This window comes from Propithecus coquereli, unplaced genomic scaffold, assembly GCF_000956105.1.
Source record: "Propithecus coquereli isolate 6110/MARCELLA unplaced genomic scaffold, Pcoq_1.0 Scaffold239, whole genome shotgun sequence".
Lineage (NCBI taxonomy): Eukaryota > Metazoa > Chordata > Mammalia > Primates > Indriidae > Propithecus > Propithecus coquereli.
Window position 1 is genome coordinate 2,003,970 of NW_012147941.1, and position 21,495 is coordinate 2,025,464.

Genomic DNA, 21,495 nt, shown 5'->3' on the forward strand with positions numbered 1-21,495 from the left:
ATTTTTGGTTGTTTTCATATTGTTGAGTTTTAAGAGTTCTTGGTATATTTTAGATACAAGTCCTTTAAATGATATGTTTTGCGAATATTTTCTCCCAGTCTTTGGCTTGTCTATTTCATTCTCTTCATGGTATCTTTCACTGAGCAGAAGTTTTTAATTTTAAGGAAGTCCAACTTATTTTCTTTCTTGGATTGAGCTTTTGGTGTTGTATCTAAAAACTCATTTCCAAACCCAGTGTAACCTACATTTTCTCCGTTATCTTCTATAGCTTTGTAGTTTCATGTTTTACATTTATTTAGGTCTATTGGTCATTTTCTGTGAATGGTGTAAAGTCAGTGTTTAGATTCTTTTTTTTGCATGTGGAAGTCCAGTTGTTCCAGCACTGTTTGTTGAAAAGACTATTCTTTCTCCATTGAATTGACTTTCTTCTTTTGTCAAAGATCAGTTGAGTATATTTGTGTGGGTCTATTTCTGGGTTCTCTATTTGTTCCATTGGTCTCTTTTTCCATTCCTTTACCAATACCACAATGTCTGATTATTGTAGCTTTATAATAAGTATTGAAGTTGGTAGTGTTTATCCTCCAACTGTGTTCTTCAGTATTGTGTTGCTATTCTGGGTCTTTTACCTTTCCATATAAACTTTAGAATCAGTTTGCTGATACACACAAAATAACTTGCTGGGTTTATGACTAGGATTACGTTGAATCTATAGATCAAGTTGGAAAGAACTGACATCTTAATAATATTGAGTTTTCCTATCCATGAACGTGGACTATCTCACCATTTATTTGATCTTCCTTCGTTTCTTTTTATCAGTTTTATAGTTTTACTCAAATGACCTTGTACGTTATTTTGTTAGATTTATTCCTAAGTACTTTTTCTGGGGCAGTGCTGAGAATTGAATAGGTGGAGCATAGGATATTTTTAGAGCAATGAGACTGTTCAGTATGGCAGTGTAATGGTGGATACCTGACATTATGCATTTGTGAAAACCCATAGAACTGTGCAACACAGTGGGAACCCTAATGTAAACTACAGACTTTAATCATAATGTATCAATATTGGTTCATTAACTGAAATAAATATATCACACTAGTGCAAGATGTTAATAATAGGGAAAACTGAGCCAGAGAAAGAGGGGTATATGAGACTCACTGCACTGTCTGCTCAATTGTCTGTAAGCCTAAAACTGCTGTAAAAAATAAAGGCTATTTTTTTTTCAAAATGGAGTACCAACTCCAAATGAAAGCGAACTCCTGGTACAGTCTTCCAGTGGCTCCTCCTTGCCTACAGGATCAAGCCTATGGTCTCTCAGCATGCACAGGAAGGCCTCCACAATTTGATTGCCCCTCCACTTCACCCTCTACAATCTAGCCAAACTGAATCACTCAGGGTCCATGAGGGAATCTGGGACTTTGTACTATCTTCCTTGGCCTGGAACATTCTCTCTCCCTTGCCTGGTCTGGAAATGTCTTGATCAAGCTTTTTCAGACTTCAGTTTAGGAACACAGAGGAATGATATCAGCCCATAACACCTGCTTTATACCACCACCTAGTATGTTTCTGGCAGGACCTCTTTCAGTAGTGAAACTACTGTTCTCACAGCACTGAACCACAGTTACCAAACTGTGCATCAAGGCACCTTAGGACAGCACAGCAAATTCACAGGGGGCAAAGGAGGTAGGATACTTTAAATTTGAGATACTCAACATCCTTGGCTACCGAGAGAACTACAAGCTCAAGGTAGTTCACAGTTTCATTGTTACATTGTGCTGCATTCTTTTTGATTATGTCATCTTTAAGAAGCCGGATTTTTAGTGGTCGCTGTGATAAAAAGCAAATGAAAGGCAAAGTGGAAAAGGAAATGAGGGTAGCAGCACCTACTTTGATTAGAAAGTTTAACAAGTTGTATAGTGCCCAACAGATCCCATTCATAATTGCAGTTAAGAATAAAAATATTATTTCTTCCAATTTAGGCATATTATTTTTGAAATGGTGATTAACTTGTTAGAACATAAATACTTAAGTGATTGGGCTTAACTACTTAATAAATTAAACTGTTAGGTACATCTTTTGGCTTAGGGGCTCCATGAAAAAATTACTGAGACAGCAATGGTGCTGGGAGCTGAGAAAGCTCAGGAACTCTGATCTAAGAGATCATCCAATCCAGGGCACATCAAAAAACTGTAAGTTGTGAAATCAATTTCGTGGGTTAAAATCAGTACTTCTTTCTCTAATAAAAAGGTAAATAGCACACACTGCATGTAGCAAGGGTAAGTATTACTGTGTAAAATGTTTGTTCATTGTATACATACAAGTAAGCATGTGAATCTTGGGTCACAATGTAAAATGTATGTATCTTATTTGGGTTCTGGTTTAAAAATTTTGAAAAATTACTAAGACTCCAAGCCCCTTATTTTTAAAGAGGAGAAAACAGCCAGAGAGTAAAAGTTGATTATTGCAAATCACAGCCACCAGAGCTGGGCTCTGTACTCAGCCCTGCTGGGCTGGATGGCTGTCGCTCACAGTGACCCTATAAGGCAGGCCTCATTCTGCTCAGCAGAAGTGTGGTTACTCAAAATCACAGAGCTACAGAGGTGAGGGACCAGGTACCCTCACTTTGGTTCCAACACCCATCTGTACCCCACAAATGCCACCAGCCACACCTAGAACAAAATGGTTTTAATCAATTGCGTCACCCTCACTCTCCTGGGAGCGGAGCAACAAAAAGGCTCGGCTCCTGCCCCCAGAGGACAGTAAGGCTTATGTGTCTCTCCACACTGCAGGGCCCAGGCTGGGCAGGCAGAGGGTGGGAGGCAGGAGGCAGGGAGGGAGAGTAGGAGGCAGGGAGGAAATGGCAGGTGGCTGGAACACAGGAAAGCAAAGGGGCCCCAGTTGGTCCTTGGGCCCCAGGGCCCAGCCCCAGTACTCCGGCCCTCCCCTCCCTGGCTATAGAAAGGTCATGGAGAAGAGACAGGGGAGCAAGTCCCAGCAGCAGGAGAAGCAGCAGCATCTGTTTCCTTCACCAATAAATATACTTCATTACCAAGCTAGAATAAGAGAGGGGTGGGAAGAGGGACTGGGGTGGGGAGATGGGAGAGAAGCTGCCACCTGTGTTGCTGGGATTAAAGCACTGAGATGGTGCCAGACCCCCCACCATTATCCTCACCCCCCTTGTCTTCTTAAAACTGTGAAAAAGCTTTTAACATGGCCCTCCTGTCTCCAGGGCTGCTCTGAAGCCTGACTGAGAGGAGGCACCTGGCAGAGACAGGGACTGAGGGAGGCAGGGAGGGAGAGGAGAAGGGAGGTTGCTTTTCCCCAGAGGCTGCAGCTGGAGGGCTGGAGCCAAGTAAGCACTGAGAGGAAGGAGGGCAGAGAGGGGAGGAAGGATGAACCAACTACCTGGAGCAGATCCTGAGCTAAGAGCCCGGGGGGCAGAGGGGAGGGGAGGCTTGGTGAGTAGTGGGGTGACCGCTGCATCCAGTGTAAAGCTTGGAGCTGCTGAAGAGGGAGGGGGCTGAGTTTAAGGACTTTCCCATCTGAGTGGCTCAGGAGACCCACTCTCCTCCCCTCAGAGCAGCAGGAGACAGAGAAAAGCCATCACTTCTTTGGTCTTTGTGGCGGCTCAGCATGTGGGGTGGAAAGGAGGGCAGAAAGGGCAGAGAAGGGCCCTTAGCAGGAAGCGCCACCTCAGCAGAGTAGGCCTGGCTGGGAGCTCTGGCAGAAAGGTCACAGTGAGGCTGAGGAGCGCCCAGGAGGAGAATGGTCGTAGTGCGAAGTGCTGGCAAGGGCGGGTGGGCTATGGTGCAGTGCCCCACCCTCTGCCAGGGCCCTCGGGAAAGGTAGAGCCCCCAGAGGTGCCCAGGGAGAGCAGGCACAGGGACAGAGCCAGTGCCCAGGAGGGGGCGAGGGTGCTCCACTGTGGCCAGGGCAGGTAGCCTCGCCTTGCCCACCCCAGGGCTCCCATCCTTCCTTTTGCTTCCGTTCTAACCCTGGTGACTCTGGAGGGAGGGTGGGATCCCATCCTTTTTCAGAACCTTCTCTGAAGACCACAGGGGAGCTAACTTTGCAGGCTAGGGGGCAAGAGTGAAAATAGGCCAAGGCTAGCCCTTAGCGGAATCCCATGCCCCTTCCTGCTGCCTGCTGAAGGGCAGGACAGTCCATAAAGACAGCTTCAGCCCTTGCCTCCCCACCTGAGGCAGAAGGGATATTGAGGCAGGCCAGAGCTCTCCAGGGACATGGGAGCAGGAGGTGGGGGGCATATGGAGGGGTGTCTCCTCCTGCTCTTTTGCTCAGGGCTGGGAACAATCAAGGGACAATCAGCCCAAGAGTCTGAAAGCCAGCAAGTTGTAGCAACTTCCACCCCCAATGCCAAACTAACAAACAAAACAGGAGAAATGAAAAGATGGGGGGTGGGGAAGACAAACCAAAACAGAACCTCCTGACCTCCTGCCCAGGGCAGAGGGTCCAGCTAGTAGCAGGGGCTGCGGACCAGGGCTAGGAGGGCCTAGCTGGGCCGGCACTGCACCTGGCCCTCGGAGCTGTCCTCATCGTCGGAGGCCCCGGCACCCCCACTGCTCAGGCCTGTGATCCGGTAGCCCATGTTGAGCAGCATCACCTCCAGCGGGTCTGCATTCATGCGCCGCTGGTTGGCCTGCGAAGCGCCCTCCATGTCTTCCACGACTCGGCCTGTGAGGTCTTCACTCTGTGGTGGGGGAGGGGGAAATGTATGTAGGCTCGGGGAGGGATGGACACCAGGGTATATGCACTGGGGCAGGGGAGGGAAACAGACTGAACTATCCACATGGGGGAGATGTACACACCGGGAGATGTCTATGGGAGGAGGGGAACACACACGCTGGGATACGTATTGGGGGGAATACACATACCAGGGGGTACACTGGGAAGGCTTATACCAGAATATATATGGGGGGCATACACCACACTGGGATATACATGGGGGAGAGCACATATCAGGATATATTGGACACACTACCAGGATTGAGGGGGGCAGATAAAACTCCCCCACCTCACTCTGTTCTCTTGCCACTTCCACCAACCCTTCTTTCTTTATTTTTCCTCATCCCTCAACAGGGAATCCTGCAGAGCCCTCTCTTTAAGAGTTGCAGCACATTACCTTTGGAATCAGATACACCACTTGACTTATGTTTTGCCTGCTGGGAATAGGGAGGAGGTGGGGCAGAGGGACAGGGGAGGCATCAGGTAGGCTTGCCTGGCTACCCACACTGGGATTGGAGGGGACCACACTGTCCTAAGTGTCCCTGTGGGCTGGACACTTTACAAGCTTCACTTCTTCACTCTTCACAGCAACCTTTCAGGGTGGTGCTGTCATTCCCATTTCCCAAGTACAGATGATAAAACCTTGGGTCAGAGATGGTTAAGTCTCTTAGGCAGTGAGTGAAGGGACCAGATGCAAATTTAGGCTCACCAGATGCCAAAGCCTGTACAGTTCCCTTATGATTGAGGAACTGGCCTCTGCACAGCTTCTGGGGATATACAAGGGAAAGGGTACTTAGGGAGCCTCTGAGGCACCCTCCTCATCAGGTGGGCTGGAGTTGGTCTGGTTCCCTTTCTGCCCTCCTGCCCTTGGTGTATGCATGTCTCATCTTATATGTGCATCCCATCTTCATGGGCTAGCTCAAGGATATGTTCCTAGAAGGCATGAGCCAACTCTTATACCCAGAATTGCCACTGTATCTGGAGCTTCCAGAACCTGAGGGCTCACACCTTGACATAGCCTGGGGCCCTCAGGCAACAGCTTACTTATCCCAGCAGCTTCTAGCCTCTGTGTGGCTCATTTCTCTTCCCAGCCCTTGCAGGGTCAGCTGGAGGCCTGGCACAGGGTCCCTGCCTGGCTTTGGCCATCGTGCCTGCACCCTCACCTCTGGTCGGGGATTCCAGAGCCGCACAACAGGGTCGATGCCGCTGGTGGCCAGGAAGCAGTAGCTGGGATGTGGCTGCAGGCAGTTGACAATGGACTCATCCCCCTGGAGCACGCGGACCAGGTTGGTGGTCTCCTTTTCCCAGATGAAGAAGGAGCCATCGTCAGAGCCACTGACGATGTATTGAGCGTTGCTGGCGGGGGGGCAAAGGGCAAGGAGGTCAGGTGGGGTACTGCCCTACAGCCTCAAGTAGAGGCTGCATGGCCTAGGGCAAGGGTGCAGGAAGTCTGGAGCCACTCAGTCCCCCATGCTCTGGGTTCTGCACTTGACTCAGAACTCCATGCGCATGGCAATCCTCTCCAGACTGCAGGCCCTGGTCACTATTCTCCTAAACCCAGGGATAGCAACTGCCTGGGTCCCTCCAAGACAGTCTCCCACAAAGTACATTATTAACCTTCTTGGGGCCAGGATCAGACCTTACATCTTTTAGGTCTCTAAAACACCCTTGTCTAAGCCTTCCCTGAGCAGTCCTAGGCTTCTTGCATCCAGACCCCAAAATCCTACAGTACATCCACAGTACAGTAAAGCTCCTCTCACACCACTGACATTTAGAGGGGATCTTGATGGAGAAATTCTTGATTCATGTTGATGTGTCTTAGCTACCCAAAGAAAATACAAACACCCGCAAATGATATTTGAGACTCAAGCTTTGTCCTTCAGAACCCAGGGCACAGTTCTGAGCACATAATAGGTGAGAAGATTCTTAGCCTCTGAGGGCTCTTGCTTCATACTCCCAGCAGAGGGAGGCGCCAAGCACCCAGATAAAGAAACCAAGCCCTGGTATATGCAGAGAGGGGAAGAGGTGGGGGATAAAGGAATAGTCCAGGCACTGTGCTGGATGCTTTCCTTGGATTATCTCATTAGTGCTTGTTATGGCCTCATGAGTGAGTATGGCTCGTTTCATTTTACAGATGAAGAAACTGAGGCTGACAGAGGTGAAGCCATCTGCCCAAGGGCACAGAGGCAGAGCTGGGATTTGAGACTTTTCTAAAAGAATTATGCCCCCAACACCCCCCGCCCCAACCTCCTGTTGCCAACTGGGCTGCGCCCTCCTCCTCTTCAGGGCCTCGGACCTGCCAAAGAAATTGGCCTCCTTGATATCCGTGGTGGTGTTGCAGTGGCCGCAGTAGCGGAACTGGTAGTCATAGCTTCGCTCCCGCAGCACCATCTCATCCTCAGAGATGGAGTCCTTGCGGCTCGTGCTGCGGAGGCGGACTGGGCCACTGCCACCAGCTCCTTTCTTCTCCTCTGGGGGCAAAGATCAAGGAAAGGTTAAGTGTCCTGTCCCTTTCTTCCCCCACCCCCAATCTTTCCCCTACTGATGGCCTTGTTTCAACCCAAAGTTTTGGCAATGCAAGGCTACCTTCCTTCACCCCCACCCTGGAAAATTGGGAAATGGTTGTGAGAAAATGGTTGGATCCAGCCCCTGGAGATGTTCACGAGGAGACTGTTAATGCCAGGGGGGGCCTGGTTCAGGTCCCTGAACAAAGGTCTGGAAGCCTCAAGGATGCACAGACTCAAGGTCTATTTTTGTGGCGGTGAGAAGCAGGAAAGGATGGCGTGAGGCACTAGCAAAGGGAGCCTTGAATGGGTGACTTTTATAAATAGATTTATAGCTCTACAGACAGAAAGGACCAAGCCTTTACCCTCTGGAGACAAGTTATTATGGATCCCAGCTGAGGCACTGATCAGTTAAATGACAGGCAGAATCACACCAGTTTCCTCAGTTCCTTAAAAGTGCCTCATTCCTGCCTGCTTGAGGGCCTTTGAGTGTGCCAGTCCCCATGTCAGCATCTCTGCACCTCCCACAGCTACACTATGTATCTAGTTAACTCTTCCTCCGCATCCTTCAGATCTTAAACGTCTCTTTCTGAAGAACTTCAGGCTGCCACCAAGTCCCCCTACCCTATACACCTATACCATTCAGGTCCCCAAGGCGCTCATCATACTCTTTGTTTCTGCTTCACTGCTTGGTTCCTTCACTAGGCTGTAAACTCCATGAACACAGAAATCCTATCTGACTTGTTCAGAGTTTATTCCCAGGACCCAGCACAGTGCTTAGCACATGGCAGGTGCCTGATAATTATTCACTAAAATGAATTAATCACATGGTTAGTAAATTGCAAAGGAAAGAGGTGAGGATCCGTGTCTGCCTCCACTAAGCCCACCTTTCACGTTTATAGCCCTCACTGCAATGACCCAGTTCGTTCTCCAACACTACTGAGATGAGCTGGGCAGGGTCTTGTGTGTTCTTTGTGCAGGTAAAGCAGTAGGTTGAGGCTCTGCTTTGTCCAAGGCTACAGAGTTAGTACACAGTAGAGCTGAGAATGGAACCCCAGGCCCCACATTCCATGCCTGAAGCATTTCTACTGCCCTGTGCTGTTGTCTCTGCTGCACTGTACAAACAGAACAAAGGCAACAACCTGCTACTGCCTCTCTCTCAGGTGCCCAAGTGGAGCTGCTAAATCCCCGTCTGTGAGCAGGTGAGACTGTCCAGCAGGAGCCCACACGGCCTGACTGGGCTCAGCTTACTCCTATTCTGAGCACCAAGCATAACACCAGGTGCTTTAAACATGCTACTGCTAATTGTCAACAGAAACTCTCAATGGGAGGGGCTAGCATGCCCCCTTTTCAGATGACGAAACTGAGTCTCAGAGAGACCAGTGACTGCCCCAAGGTTGCACGGTTGCTGAATCATCTGAATCCAGGGCTCTCCAGTCCCAGAATCAGGACCTCTCCAGGACATCATGCAGCAGCTCAAATAGTAAGAGTGTCAGCAACCCCTCAGTGTCCACTCACCACCATCATTTTTGGAGAAGAGGGCAGCTGTGATGTCACGGCCCAATGCATCACAAGCGCTGCTGTGGGCCTGCTCCGGGAACTTCCCTTTGAAGTCGTCCAGGCACTCCAGGGCCTCAGCCACATACTTGAGCTCAAAGAGGCAGCGGGCCAAGCGAAAGTGTGCCTTCAGGTGGCATGGGTTTAGGGAGATGGCCTTGAGGCAGTCCCTCAGGGCATCGTAGTGGTCACCATCCCTGGGAAGGCAGGGGAGTGTGGCTTGGAGGTGGGGCCACATGGCAAGCAAGGGGTCCCCACTCAGTCTCCTCTGCTTCCTGTGGCCACCCCAGCCCACCTCTGACAGATCTCATGGTGAGGGGACTTGGGGATGAAGACAATTCTGGCTCAGTCCAGGCTTCCCTCCTCAGGAGACAGTATGTTAAGGAACAAATCAGGAACCCTAAGGTCTTGGGGGTGACAAAAAATGGTGTCAGGCTGCCCTCTGCCGGGCACAGCGTGCAACTGCATAGCCACTCACCCCAGGAACCTGCAGCTCTGCAGCAGAAGGCCTGGCATCTTGCCCACCTCAGGCTCCCCAAGCCCTCCTTCTCTCTTCCTCCATCCACCTCCTCAAATCCCCCCGGCTGGCCTTCAAAGCCATGTCCAAGGCAGGGGGCCCTCAAGGGCAGTTCTGTGGTCTGGGGAAGCCAGAAGTGCCAGGCTGGGGATGCAGGGTCTGACCAGCAGGCAGTAAGCCCTCAGCCAGACCCCCCTCTGTCCTGGCTGACTGATCCACAGCAGCTGTGGCCTCTACCTCCTGGGGCTGGAGGATGGGGCCTGACAGTCTGGCACAGTCAGCTCTCTGGAAGCTGATGGCAAGGGGGGCTGTGCACGCCAGAGCTCCGAATCATCCCCACTCACTTCTCCAACCTCCTAAAGCATAGATGAAGGGAAGTGGGAGTGCTTTGGGGGTAATGGGGGGAGTATGTGGGGAAAAATCAAAGGAGAAGCCCCTCCTTCTCCCACCCTATGCCAGAATATAGGAGAGACACCCCCAGCACCTGTAGGCCTGTCTCTCTGCTTCTTTTCTAGAGAGCCAGATGGGTCACAGGAGCCACTTCTCCTTTGGAAGCTTTTTCCACGCCCCTCCCCGCCCCCACCGGGCTCAGGTGGGACTAGGATCCCAGCAGCACTCCCTGAAGATGATGGCTGCTCCACCGAGGGCACAGTTTACGACACTGCTGTGTGGCCAAAGCAGGCCTGACATGGGAAGGTCCCTCCTGACCCTCCTCTCCTACAGCATTCAGGGAGCACCCAGCCCTTAGAGCAGCCATGCTCAGAAACCAGCAGTTCAGCTGGTGTGGGGGCAGGAAGGAGACAGAGCTGCTTTGATGGCGTGGCCTGCGTCAGAATGAGTGGCTGTGACGAAGGAGCAGGCGCTGTTTGGAAACCTAATTACTGCCTGCAAGGTGCCCCTCCGAGCTCCTGGGGAGAGCCAGACCAGAGACCAGCCAGGAGCCAGAGGGTGACAGCTCCCACTGCATCCAGGAGCAGATGGCAGCCCTGGGGAGACTGGCCTGAGACAGAATGTGACATTCTAGGGGTCACTGGCAGGCATGTGGAGATGAGGGGGAGAGAGCAGGCTGGCCCCAGGGCTCACCCCTCCTAGACTCACTGCCAGATCAATCTCCCTGAAAGGACAGCCCTCGGCACATCCCTCTCCTGCTCAGAGCTCTCCAGTAGATGCCCATCATGCACTGAATCAAGGCCAGCGCCACCACTCTGCATTCCAAGCCCTCCCTAGGCCGGCCCCAGGCTACCTCACAGACTCATCTCCTGCCAGTCCCTTCCCGAACCCTCTGCTCCAGCCAAATGGATTTGCTGTTCTGCAAACAAGCTCTTCAGTCAGTCCCCCGCCCCCACGCCTTTGTTCACACCATTTCATCTCCCTGGAATGTCCTTCCCCCTCGGCCCCTCCTCTCCTTCATCTCCTGTCTAAGCCTGCCCACACTTAAAGCCCATTCAGATACCACATCTTTCTGATGCTGCCCTGATCCCCAGCTGAAGTGACCCAACTTTTCTTGATGCCCATAGCACTTTACCTGACCATTCACAAGACTCACTGCTTCTTACCTCTTTAATGCTGAATTATGTCCATGACTTTACCCCCTGTCCTGAGGCTGTGTGCTCTGGAGCATGAGAACTCGGGCTGACAGAACTTTATGTCCCTAGTACCTAACACATAGTAGGAGCTCAGAGAACATATCAAAGGCACACATGGATTGGGAAATCACCAACCTCTCTTAGCAAGAATGCAGGAGGGAAGCTGAGCTCTCAGCCTAGATCCTGGATGAAGACCACTGCGTTCTACCCAACTGTTGGGACAAAGAGGTGAAACACCTCAGGATGGCCCCCAAACAGTCATCGCCTGGGTGTTGCTGCCACCTGAGCCCTTGGCAAACTCCTGATGCCTCAGCTAAGGCCATGGGGGTAGATCCTCCCCAACCCCCACCTACCATCCTGCTCACTTGGGTGGGTTTCTTAAGCTTCCCTCTCTGGCCTGCCTAGCTGCAGCCAGACGATGGCACACCAGCTGGCCTGTCTGTCTGGGCAGAGCCGACGGATGCCAGACGGAGCAGAAATGGCTGTGGGCCCAGCTCTATCCATCTTCCGTCCTGGCCCTGGCTGGGGGATGGGGGTCTGGCTGTCTGCTTGCCTGCTGGTGCTGCAGGCAGAAGGGCTGGGGGCCCTGATGGTCTCCAAAGATGAAGGATATGGACTTTTACCACCAGCCACCATGCCCCAGCATGACCCACAGCCAGCTTCAGGTCTCTGGGATCTTGTTTGTACTTTGTCCAAAGAGTCTAACAAAATAGAAAGCAAGCCCCAGGGGAAAGAAGCTGCAGACATTTTAGACAGACACCAATTGAATTCACCAAACCCCTCATTTCCACCTAGCAAGATTCCACTGCTCCTTCAAAGTCAAATTCAATGCCCAATTTTCCAACAGCTGGGATTAACCATTCTCTCAACTCCTACCTCCCCAGTGGCCACAGCACTTTATAACAAAGTACCATGCAGGAACTATTTGTGAGCATGTACCACTTAACTGTGGGCTTCCTCTGTGCTTGAGACTTCCTGATTAATGGGTCAGGTGCCTGCCCACCATTAGCCTGGAGGTGGGGAGGAAAGGCCTTGGCCAAGAAGCCCTACGAGACAGCAGAATGTCACCGCCACCTTTCTGGATGCCTCAGCAACTCGGCTCCATCAGGCCCACTGCCTTTTGGTCCAGTCGCCTCATCCCTCGTCCTGACCCAGGTCCCCTCTGCAGTGCCCACTCACCACTTGCGCTTCATGTAGGCTGCAGCTCGGTTTCCATAAAGCATGGCATTGTGAGGGGCCTTCTGCACAGCCTTGCTGTAAAGCTGAATGGCCTGGGTCCACTGCTGGCAAGCAAAAGCCTCATTGGCTTGCTGTTTCACGCGCTCCAGGTATGGGGGCAGCTCTACTTGGGGACTGCAGGGGAAACAGAGCCAAGTCAGACCAGTCAAAGAAGGTCAGAGCAGCCCCTCAGGAAGTCTATAGCCTAGTCTGAGGCCCACTCAGGTTTTCTGGCCCCTGGGATCTACATTGCCATCTAGAAGAGGGGACCACTCCTACCCCTGCCTGGGTTATTACCTACTACTGTGATAGGGAATAGGAACAATTCCAAATATTCTGAGCCAGTGAAAAAGAAGAGGGGAAGAAGTGAAGCTGCTTAGACAAGTTTAAGGCAATTCTTAAACTCCTGGGCATGACAGTAGCTAACACCACCTGCCTCCAAGCTGAGCTGAACCTTATAAACTCTTGAGTCCCTCCTATAGAGAATTCTGTTTCTCTCGAGGACTAGAGAATTTGAGTACCTCTGTATCCAAAGCCCAGCACAGGGCCTGGCAGAGAATAGGGGCAAGAATATGTTACAGGGGCCTGGCGCGGTGGCTCACACCTGTAATCCTAGCTCTCTGGGAGGCCGAGGCGGGCGGATTGTTTGAGCTCAGGAGTTCAAAACCAGCCTGAGCAAGAGTGAGACTCCGTCTCTACTAAAAATAGAAAGAAATTAATCAGACAACTAAAAATACATAGAAAAAATTAGCCGGGCATGGTGGCGCGTGCCTGTAGTCCCAGCTACTCGGGAGGCTGAGGCAGAAGGATCGCTTGAGCCCAGGAGTTTGAGGTTGCTGTGAGCTAGGCCGACGCCACAGCACTCTAGCCCGGGCAACACAAGTGAGACTCTGTCTCAAAAAAAAAAAAAAAAAAGAATATGTTACAGGATGGGGGTTAATATAATGGGGAGGCCCATCTATGTGGAACCCCTTTTTGGAGAGAGCTCAGTGCTAAGAGGCAGCTAGCTCCTGGGTCCTGACCGCAGCTACTGGTACCATGAGACCAAAACTTCAGTCTGAGCATGACTGGTGTCCTACTAGGTAGGAGTGGCATTGGGACCACTAGCCACCCTCCAAGAAGATTCTGTCCCAACCCTCTGTGATATATGCCTGGGTACAGGTCAGGAGGAAGATTTACAGGACATGTTCTTCCCTCCAGTCAGTCCATAAGATGTAATTGGGACTTGGAGGGCAGGACAAGTCAGCTGGTCTCACCTGACATGTCCCCTAGTCTCCGGCAGCCGGAAGCCATTGCTGTGAAGGTGCAGGCCATTGGACACACCATTGGACACACCATTGGTGGACATCTTGCCGTTCTGGACTTCTGGCAGGGGATGGGGAGAAAGTGACAGAAAAAAATTAAGAAGAGATCCTCATTTCTTCTTGGTAGCCATCCAGCTTCCACCACAGGGGCTTCCTTTGTGGGACTATTCTCCCAGGTAAGATCCATCCCCAGAAAGCAAGTTCTCACAGACCAGCAGGCAATGGCATAAAGAAAAGCCTGCGCGCCCTCTGCTGGCTGGCAAGGGACACAGCTTCAACTTGGCGTTACCCTTAGCCAGAGGTAGGGGTGGGAATGAGGGTGAGGAGGTGCCTAATCAACTGTAGGCCCCAGGAAGAAGTCAGACTGAGCCAGGATGAGAAGGGGAAGGGAACTACTTCGGGTCCTCAAGAGCCAAGCCATGGAAAGAACCTGTCTTTTCAGAGAGAAGTGCAAAGGGCTGTGCTGCATAACTCATAGAGCTCTCTCCTGTTGTCTTCATTCTTACTGTATAGATGGGGTTATTTCAGAGATCTGCTCTTTTTTGGGGGATCACAGCCACAGTCCAGAGTAACAGGCAGGTTTCTCAGCAGGGACAGTGTACACTTGAGCTCCCCCACACTGCCTCAGCAGAGATACCCTGAGGGAGAACTTACCCGCTGACGAATGGCATTTTCTAGGCAAGAGGAAGGTGTATGGCCGCTGCTTGTAAGTCAAGTCAAACAAATAGACCTAGAGTTGAGGGGTCAAGAAAAGAGATGGAGGCTGTAAGGTAAGGATGTGGTTGGACTAGTACTAAGGCCTTTGTGGCTTCTCAAGAACTAGGTTTTTGAACATAGTGAGTGTTGAGCATGGAACCATCGAGCTAGCCCAGGAGGTGTTTCCAGCAAACCTTAGTAGGAAAATCTTCCTAGCTCTGGCACTTGGGGTGGGCTATTTGATTTACTCAAAGCCCTGTTTGAACAACTGTCATTAATTAGAATCACATTAAGTTGGAAAGGTCCTCAGAGGTCACAAAGCCAAATGTTTCATTTTGCATTTATCCTAGCACTACCCCTGTGTTTTCATAATTCTTGGGGCAGGTACAGGAATGTCAGGCCTGCACTCTTCTATTCTCCATCCCATTTCTTTTGTATATATTCACACCTTGCTTTGTAATGTCATCAACTGTTTTATTTGCCACATCTTCTGTCAGCCTGGGGAATGGATGGTATTTCATACTTGTCTGTCTTCTGTTTATGATAATAATGCTAGTTCCAGAGTAAGTGCTCAGTGTTTGTAGAATAAAGGAATTTATGCAAGGTTTACTAAATATCCTAAGAGCACACAAACAGAAGGTTTAGCAACCTGCCATTATTAAAGAACACATCCCAAAGCTGGCCCTGAACTACAGCCTGGCTACATGCTCTGAGCCCCAGGGATTTCCTCCTAGGAGAATAGCAGATGAGGAAACCAAGGCTCGGAAACATGAAGAGATTTGTTCAAAGTCATAGTTCACAGCTAGTCAATGGCGGGCCAGCATTTGAAGACAGGTCTATCAATTCCAAAATATATATTCTTAACCAAAATATCATATTATCATATATCTACCTAGTTCATTAAAGAAAAAAAGAAAGAGAAAAGACTAAGTGGGGACAACTGAGAATTCCAATGATGCCATGTTACCTTCACATTTAACTGTAACATCATTTACAATGAGGCTGTTGCTTCTTGTTGGCCTCATGGCAGTGGATGTTAGGTGTGCAGCCCTGGCTGCTGGACATGGGATGGTGGTGGGCAGAGCCACCTTATACAGCTGTACATACCTGTTCCCCTCCCATGTTGACTAGCAGCTCTGTGCCATTGGGGCTGAAGGTCACATAGGTGGCAACCAGCACTCTCAGACGGTTGTTGTAGTCAGGAAGCTTCACTGGCAGGTGACCTGCAGGGAATAGCCTAGTCATCCTAGAGTGAGGCTCCCAGTCCCCCTCAAAGGTACAAGAGATTGTGAAGTTAGCCATGTTGAAAATGATAGCAATCAATTTCATCATAAAAGCAGCTTCAAATGTTGAGCCCTTACTATATGCATTGGACCAATGCTTTATATACTTTATCTCACTTACTCATTATAACCCCATTTTACAGAAAAAAAAAACTATCAAGCTTAAGTATTACAATTTGCTGAAGGTCACACAATTGACCAATGGCAGAGTCAGGATTAAAACCTAGGTCCGTCTGACCCTAAAACCCTTGCTCTTGACCACTATGCCATGCTGCCTCCTTGCAATGCCCCAGTAAGAGTCAGCATCCAGCCAAGAGTTTGGAGCCACAGCTGTGCTGAACCTTACCTGCTACATAATACTGGGCTGCACCATCTGGAAGGGGTTTCTGCCGGTCACAGAAGGTGTGCACACCTGCTGAAGGGCTCTGCTTCATGCTCTTTCTGGCGGGAAGGAAAATCTTGGGTTAAAACCCTAGTACTACCCCTGGCTAGACCAGACCACACTCACTAGAGGAAAACCTAAGTTTGTATCCCTGAGAGACACAGGAGGTACCTTTCTTCCTTACCTAAGCAACCCCAAGGTCTACCAACTAGACAGCTGTAGACACATACATTACAGTGCTTTACAAGTAGGTCCTGTAAACTGTCTGGGTCCTCATGACCACCTTACCATGTCCATTTTACAGATGAGCATGCTAAGGCTCAAGGCCCATTCCAAGCCATGTTGTATATGAGGGCCAGTAGTGGTTGCCCAAGCCCATGAATGAAAGCAAAGCAGGACAGATATTCCTACACCTGTCCCAAGAGTCGCAGAAGGCCCTGGCTGGAGGAGCTAGTCAGATCTGGGATTGCTGTGGCAGTTCTTGAGTATATTCTACTTTTATGGTTTAAAAAAATAAATAGGCCGGGCGTGGTGGCTCACGCCTGTAATCCTAGCTCTCTGGGAGGCCGAGGTGGGCGGATTGTTTGAGCTCAGGAGTTCGAGACCAGCCTGAACAACATAGCGAGATTCTGTCTCAAAAAAAAAAAATAAATAAAATAAATAAATAAATAAAACAAGATTACATGTACAAAAAACTTACATGTACAAGATTATAATTCTGTACAAATAATAATAGTAAAAGAACTAGCAAGAAATATTATATATAGTGATTTCTTTCAGGTGATGGGATTACAAGTAATTTATTATACTTTTCATATTTTCCAAAACAAGTGTGGATTAATTTTTTTGAAGACTAGTCAAGTGCAGTGGTGCAAAGGGGGAAAAGAGTAGAATGAGGAGTTTGATATGTAACTGACTGTGAACCATCGAGATAACTTACTACACCTTCAGACCAACCAAAATGTTTTTAAATCACAAAATTAAAGAAAACCCACCTCATAAAGAAGAGGGCATGGCCATGAGAGAGGCTAGCAGGTTCCCAAGGACTTGCCCACAGGAGGCTGAACTCTTCCTACCTGTGGTTATGGATCATGCGGATGTCATAGAGTCTCACGAAGGGCCCACTGGCCCCGACTGCCAGACAGTTGTTGTCCTGGGGGTTGACAGTGAGGCACTTGGCCTCTACCAGCTGGCCACAGTACTCTGTCAGGTCAATCAGCACCTCCGAGTGTTTGCTGTTCTCTCGAAGGTCATACTGGCTGTGAGAGAGGACAGAGTTAGAGGGTCAGAGTCCTTATGTGGAAGGCAGGGGACAAGCCAAGTCCTTCTTATGCAAGAGGATTGGGAGGGGCTTTGGACCTGTTTGTAAATAGTAATAAGGTCAAAAACCACTCCCATTTCTTGAGTGCCCACTGTGTGCCAGCAGCTGCAGCAGGCTTCTCACACATTCTGTTTTATACTAATACAACCCCAAAGGTAGATACTATTGTACCTATTTTATAGATGTCAGTATTATTGCTACTATCATACTACTACTCATCACTAACACTTAGTTAGAACATGCTTTATGTCCAGTATTGTCCCTAAGTGGTTTACATGTATTATTTAATTAATCCTAACACTATCCCTAGGTATCATTAGAACACTGAAGTTCAAAGAAGTTAAATAACCAGCCTGGGATGATATTGCTAGTAAGTGCAGAGCTGGGATAGCTTCCTGACTGCATTTTAACGGCTCTGCTTTGCTTCTTCCTAATCTAGCTTCTTTCAGGAAACAAAGGAAGTATGGAGGTAATAGAAAAGAGAATCTGGAGATCATCTAAGAGCTACCTAAAATAACACAGGCCAAGGCAAGCCAAAAAGTCCCATCTATGCAGCAAAGGTAATGCCAAAAAGTCTACCCAGGAGCAGCAAACTCCCACCATTTCAGACTGGAGAACTTTTTGCAGACAATACACAAGTACCAGAGAATGGATAGGGACATCACTCATGTGCTCATTCACCTCTTGCCTGGACATCTATAATAATCTCTTTGCTGTTCACCCTGTCCTTCTAAGATGTGTTCACTAGATTGCTCTTCCCCAAACAAACAGAATGTGTGTTTTACATTAGTCTCCTGCTCAAAAAATTGCAGAGATTCCTCAATATTTTTAGCATGAGTTTACTTTAAGTTTACTTTTACCAAATTCTTCAGCCTGATTTTCAAGACCTGATTTCACATCTCTCTCCAACCTTATTCCCCAGTTTTCTAAATGTGAGTCAATGATAACTACAGAATTGCTTATCCTGCATGTGCATGCTTGTTCCTGCCTTCACAAACTCTGCTCCAGCTGGGGAATCTACTCTGCTTTTCCTTGCCCATCTAAATCTTATCTGTTCTGGAAGGCCTAGCTTATGTTCACCTTCTTCTAGGACACCTTCCCTGACTGTGCCTATGCCTAAGTGCTTAGGATCCTACCCAGTGCACTAGACACTCAGCTTCTACCAGCTGGCTCTGGCACAGTCTTGTCAGTGAAGGTCAGCAAGTATTAATACAATGCAGAGTTGGACCTGACACTGACCAAGTGCTTTCTGTCTTCTAAGTACTATGCTAAGATTTTACAAATGCTATCTCAATTTTAATGCTCAGACCAACAAGGGAGATACTATGACTATTCCCATTTTACAGATGAGGAAACTGAGGTTAAGGAGTGAAGTGATTATCCCAGATAAACACCAAGTGAGAGAGCTAGGATTCGACCCCAGGTCTGTCTGACTTCAGTGCCTTGCTCTTAACTATTGTGTTATAGTTTATACGTGACTTAGATACTTCTCCTTTGTAACAGGGAAGTGGGCACAAAGTCCGATAGGAACTCCAGAGGCAGACTAAAGCACGTTGGGGAGATAAGGAAGAAGTTCTAAGGTCACATCTGAAGAAAGGAGTTAAAGAAAGGCAATGACATTATTTAGGATGAAGGGAAGTAGGGGCAAATGTGTAACAATACAGGGCATTGGAAAAGGGGACAGTTCACTTTACCATTTCTAGCTGGCTTCCCCCACTCCCAGGCATGTGCCCACTGACCAACTATTCAGAAGTGCCTCTATGTGCCAGACACTGTGCTGTGTTCTAGGGACACAACCAAGAACAAGGCAGAGAGAGGCTCTAGGACAGTTTACTAGTCACTGAGGATACAGACAAAAAGTAAACCAACAACTAAAAATAAAATAAAGGAACTACAGATGGTGATTAGAGTTATAGAGGATATAATTAGGGTTCTGAAACAAAGAATGTCTATCTACTTTAGATAGGATGGTCAGAGAAGCTCCTGAAGAGGTGACTCAAGCTGATCTCCTTAGAGTAAGAAAGAGTCAGACATGGAAAGAGCTGGGGACAGAGAATCCAGGTAGAAGAAACAGCAAGTACGAAAGCCCAGTGGCAGCACAGCATCTGAGGGGGTGAGAGAAGGCAAGGGGGCCTAGAGAGAGGGCAGAGGAGGATAAAGAGGGAGGGAGGAAGGTGAGGGTGGTGTAAGCAAACGTCCCCAGCAGAGTTTGTACACAGACAACCTCCCGGGGCAGACACATGAGGCTGGACCTCTGCATAAGGGAAGGAGCCAGGCCTGTGGAAGGAAGCACTATGGGCAGGGGATGTGGGAGCCACCGTGCAGTGGGAGCAACAGAGGCACAAGCCTCACTCGATGCCCCAAACCCTTACCGGATAAGCCCATCCTCAGCAGCACTCCAGAACGTGTTGGGCCACATGGGCGCTGTGGCGATGCGTTTCACCCGGTTGGTGTGGTCTCCAAACATGTGGATAGTCTCCTTTACTGTCAGGTCGTGGACATGCACCTTGGAGTCAGCTGCGCCCGTGATCAAGATGCGGTCCCCAGCATGAGGCAGGAACTGTTCAGGGGAGAGTGAAGAAGGCATTGGCAGGTGGTGGGGGTAGAGTTGCCCAGGAAAGAAAGGCTAGCCTGGATGTCAGCACACCTTTCCCCCTCCACACCAGATAAGAAAGTGAGCTAATCCAAGACAATTCACTAAAAAACTTTGGATATTGAGTAGCAGCCTATAGGCCTAAAGGTCAAAATCAAGACACTTGCCTTTACTTTGCCAGAGTAGTCCTGACCTATGCCAAGAAAGACTACCTGAGGGAAACTTTTCCTTTGATTCTTCCCCAAGTAAGAGCTAAGTGGATGATAATCATAGCTGTTACCACTTACTAAGCATTTACCATGTGCTAGACACCAGGGCAGCTACTTTATCTTATTGATACTTAAAATAACCCCATTAAAAATTGAGGTTCTTTCAAAAGGAGCAAACAAAACCAAAAAATTGCGGTTCGGCACTAACATGCAGCAAACTGTGTTCAAATCCAAGTCTATGTGACTCCCACATGCCATACCGCCTCACAATGACTATTTAATAAACTAGGAACTAAGTAATAAATTAGTCCTAAAGTGAAAAGGACTTTCAATGTTTTAAGGGAGTGGGTATTTTAAGTTGGTTCACCGTTTCTGAAAAACAACTTGGCAAAAGGCAACAAAGATAAAAAACTATTTCTATCTTTTTTTTTTTTTGAGACAGGGTCTTGCTCTGTCACCCAGGCTAGAGTATAGTGTCATGATTATAGTTCATTGCAACCTCAAATTCCTGGGCTCAAGCAATCCTCCTGCCTCAGCCTTCCAAGTAGCTGGGACTATAGGCATGTGCCACTACTCTCAGCTAATTTTTCTATTTTTTTGTAGAGATAGGTCTTGCTATGTTGCTCAGGCTGGTCTTGAACTCCTGGCCTCAAGTGATGCTCCTGCCTCAGCTTCCCAAAGTGCTAGGATTACAGGCATGAGCCACTATAGCCGGCCTATTTCTATCTTTGACTCAAAACTTCCACTTTTAAGAAATAATCCAAAAAGAAAAAAGGACCTGGTCAGAAGTGCACGGAGCAGCACACCTTATAATAGCAAATATTGGAAAGAGCTCAAATGTTAGACCTTGGGGAAGGGCTGAGGATCAAGAGGATACATCTCTATGTAGTTACTATAAAAAATGAGAACCCTACCATCCTGATTAAGTCGAGAACAAAATACTCCAGATAACATTTGGTAAGAACAAAATAGCTGTAACCATAGCTTTGAATAATAAAAAAAGAAGGTATGTAGTTCTAGCAACTAACTTTGAGGATGAAAAATATTTGGGGTTGGTGTTGCATTCTTCTCTTCTCTCTTGAATTCAAAAGATTGAAATATCTCTTTTTTTTTTAAATTGAGAAGTTCCTCCCAACCCACAACAAGGCTGAATGGTGGCACTGGGGGAAGGGCATTAGTCTGCATTTAAACAGCTAAAAGTCCCACTTGACTTTATGTGTTCATGCAAGAGCAACAACTCACTCTTCACATAGGCTTCTCTAAGGGCTCATTAGGACAAGCGCTAGATGAAATAGACAGAATTTAATCATTTTTAGGGACCACCATCATTAGTCTTTAATCCCGTCTGGAGACAGCATGCGCTCCACAGCAGATACAAACAGATGAGCACTTGGTGATGGGCTTGGGGCTGCAGCCACTCTTGTCACACACTGTAGTCGCCACCAGGGGGAGCACATGGGTTAAATATATTTATATTGTTTTGAATACCTGAAGAGAGAAGAATCCGCTGTGTTTTTTGTTTTACCAGAAGAAGTGGCTGAGAGTCTGTGTATATGTGCCTTGCCCAAGGTCTTACCCATTAGGG

At 48.6% G+C, this 21,495-nt stretch overlaps 1 protein-coding gene across 1 annotated transcript in view; it reads right to left on the bottom strand.

Moving 5' to 3' along the window:
• Window positions 1-2,665: 2,665 nt before the first annotated feature.
• WDTC1 (WD and tetratricopeptide repeats 1) overlaps window positions 2,666-21,495 on the bottom strand; it is a 74,734-nt gene continuing 55,904 nt past the window's right edge. Inside the window, exons 8-16 of the mRNA XM_012645992.1 lie at window positions 15,752-15,846; window positions 15,230-15,345; window positions 14,081-14,156; window positions 13,379-13,487; window positions 12,084-12,257; window positions 8,763-8,998; window positions 7,037-7,211; window positions 5,904-6,096; window positions 2,666-4,705 (exon numbers count right to left, since the gene is read on the bottom strand). Of these exons, the coding sequence (XP_012501446.1) occupies window positions 4,508-4,705; window positions 5,904-6,096; window positions 7,037-7,211; window positions 8,763-8,998; window positions 12,084-12,257; window positions 13,379-13,487; window positions 14,081-14,156; window positions 15,230-15,345; window positions 15,752-15,846 (1,372 nt within the window). The 3' untranslated portion in view covers window positions 2,666-4,507. The remainder of the gene's footprint in view (window positions 4,706-5,903; window positions 6,097-7,036; window positions 7,212-8,762; window positions 8,999-12,083; window positions 12,258-13,378; window positions 13,488-14,080; window positions 14,157-15,229; window positions 15,346-15,751; window positions 15,847-21,495) is intronic.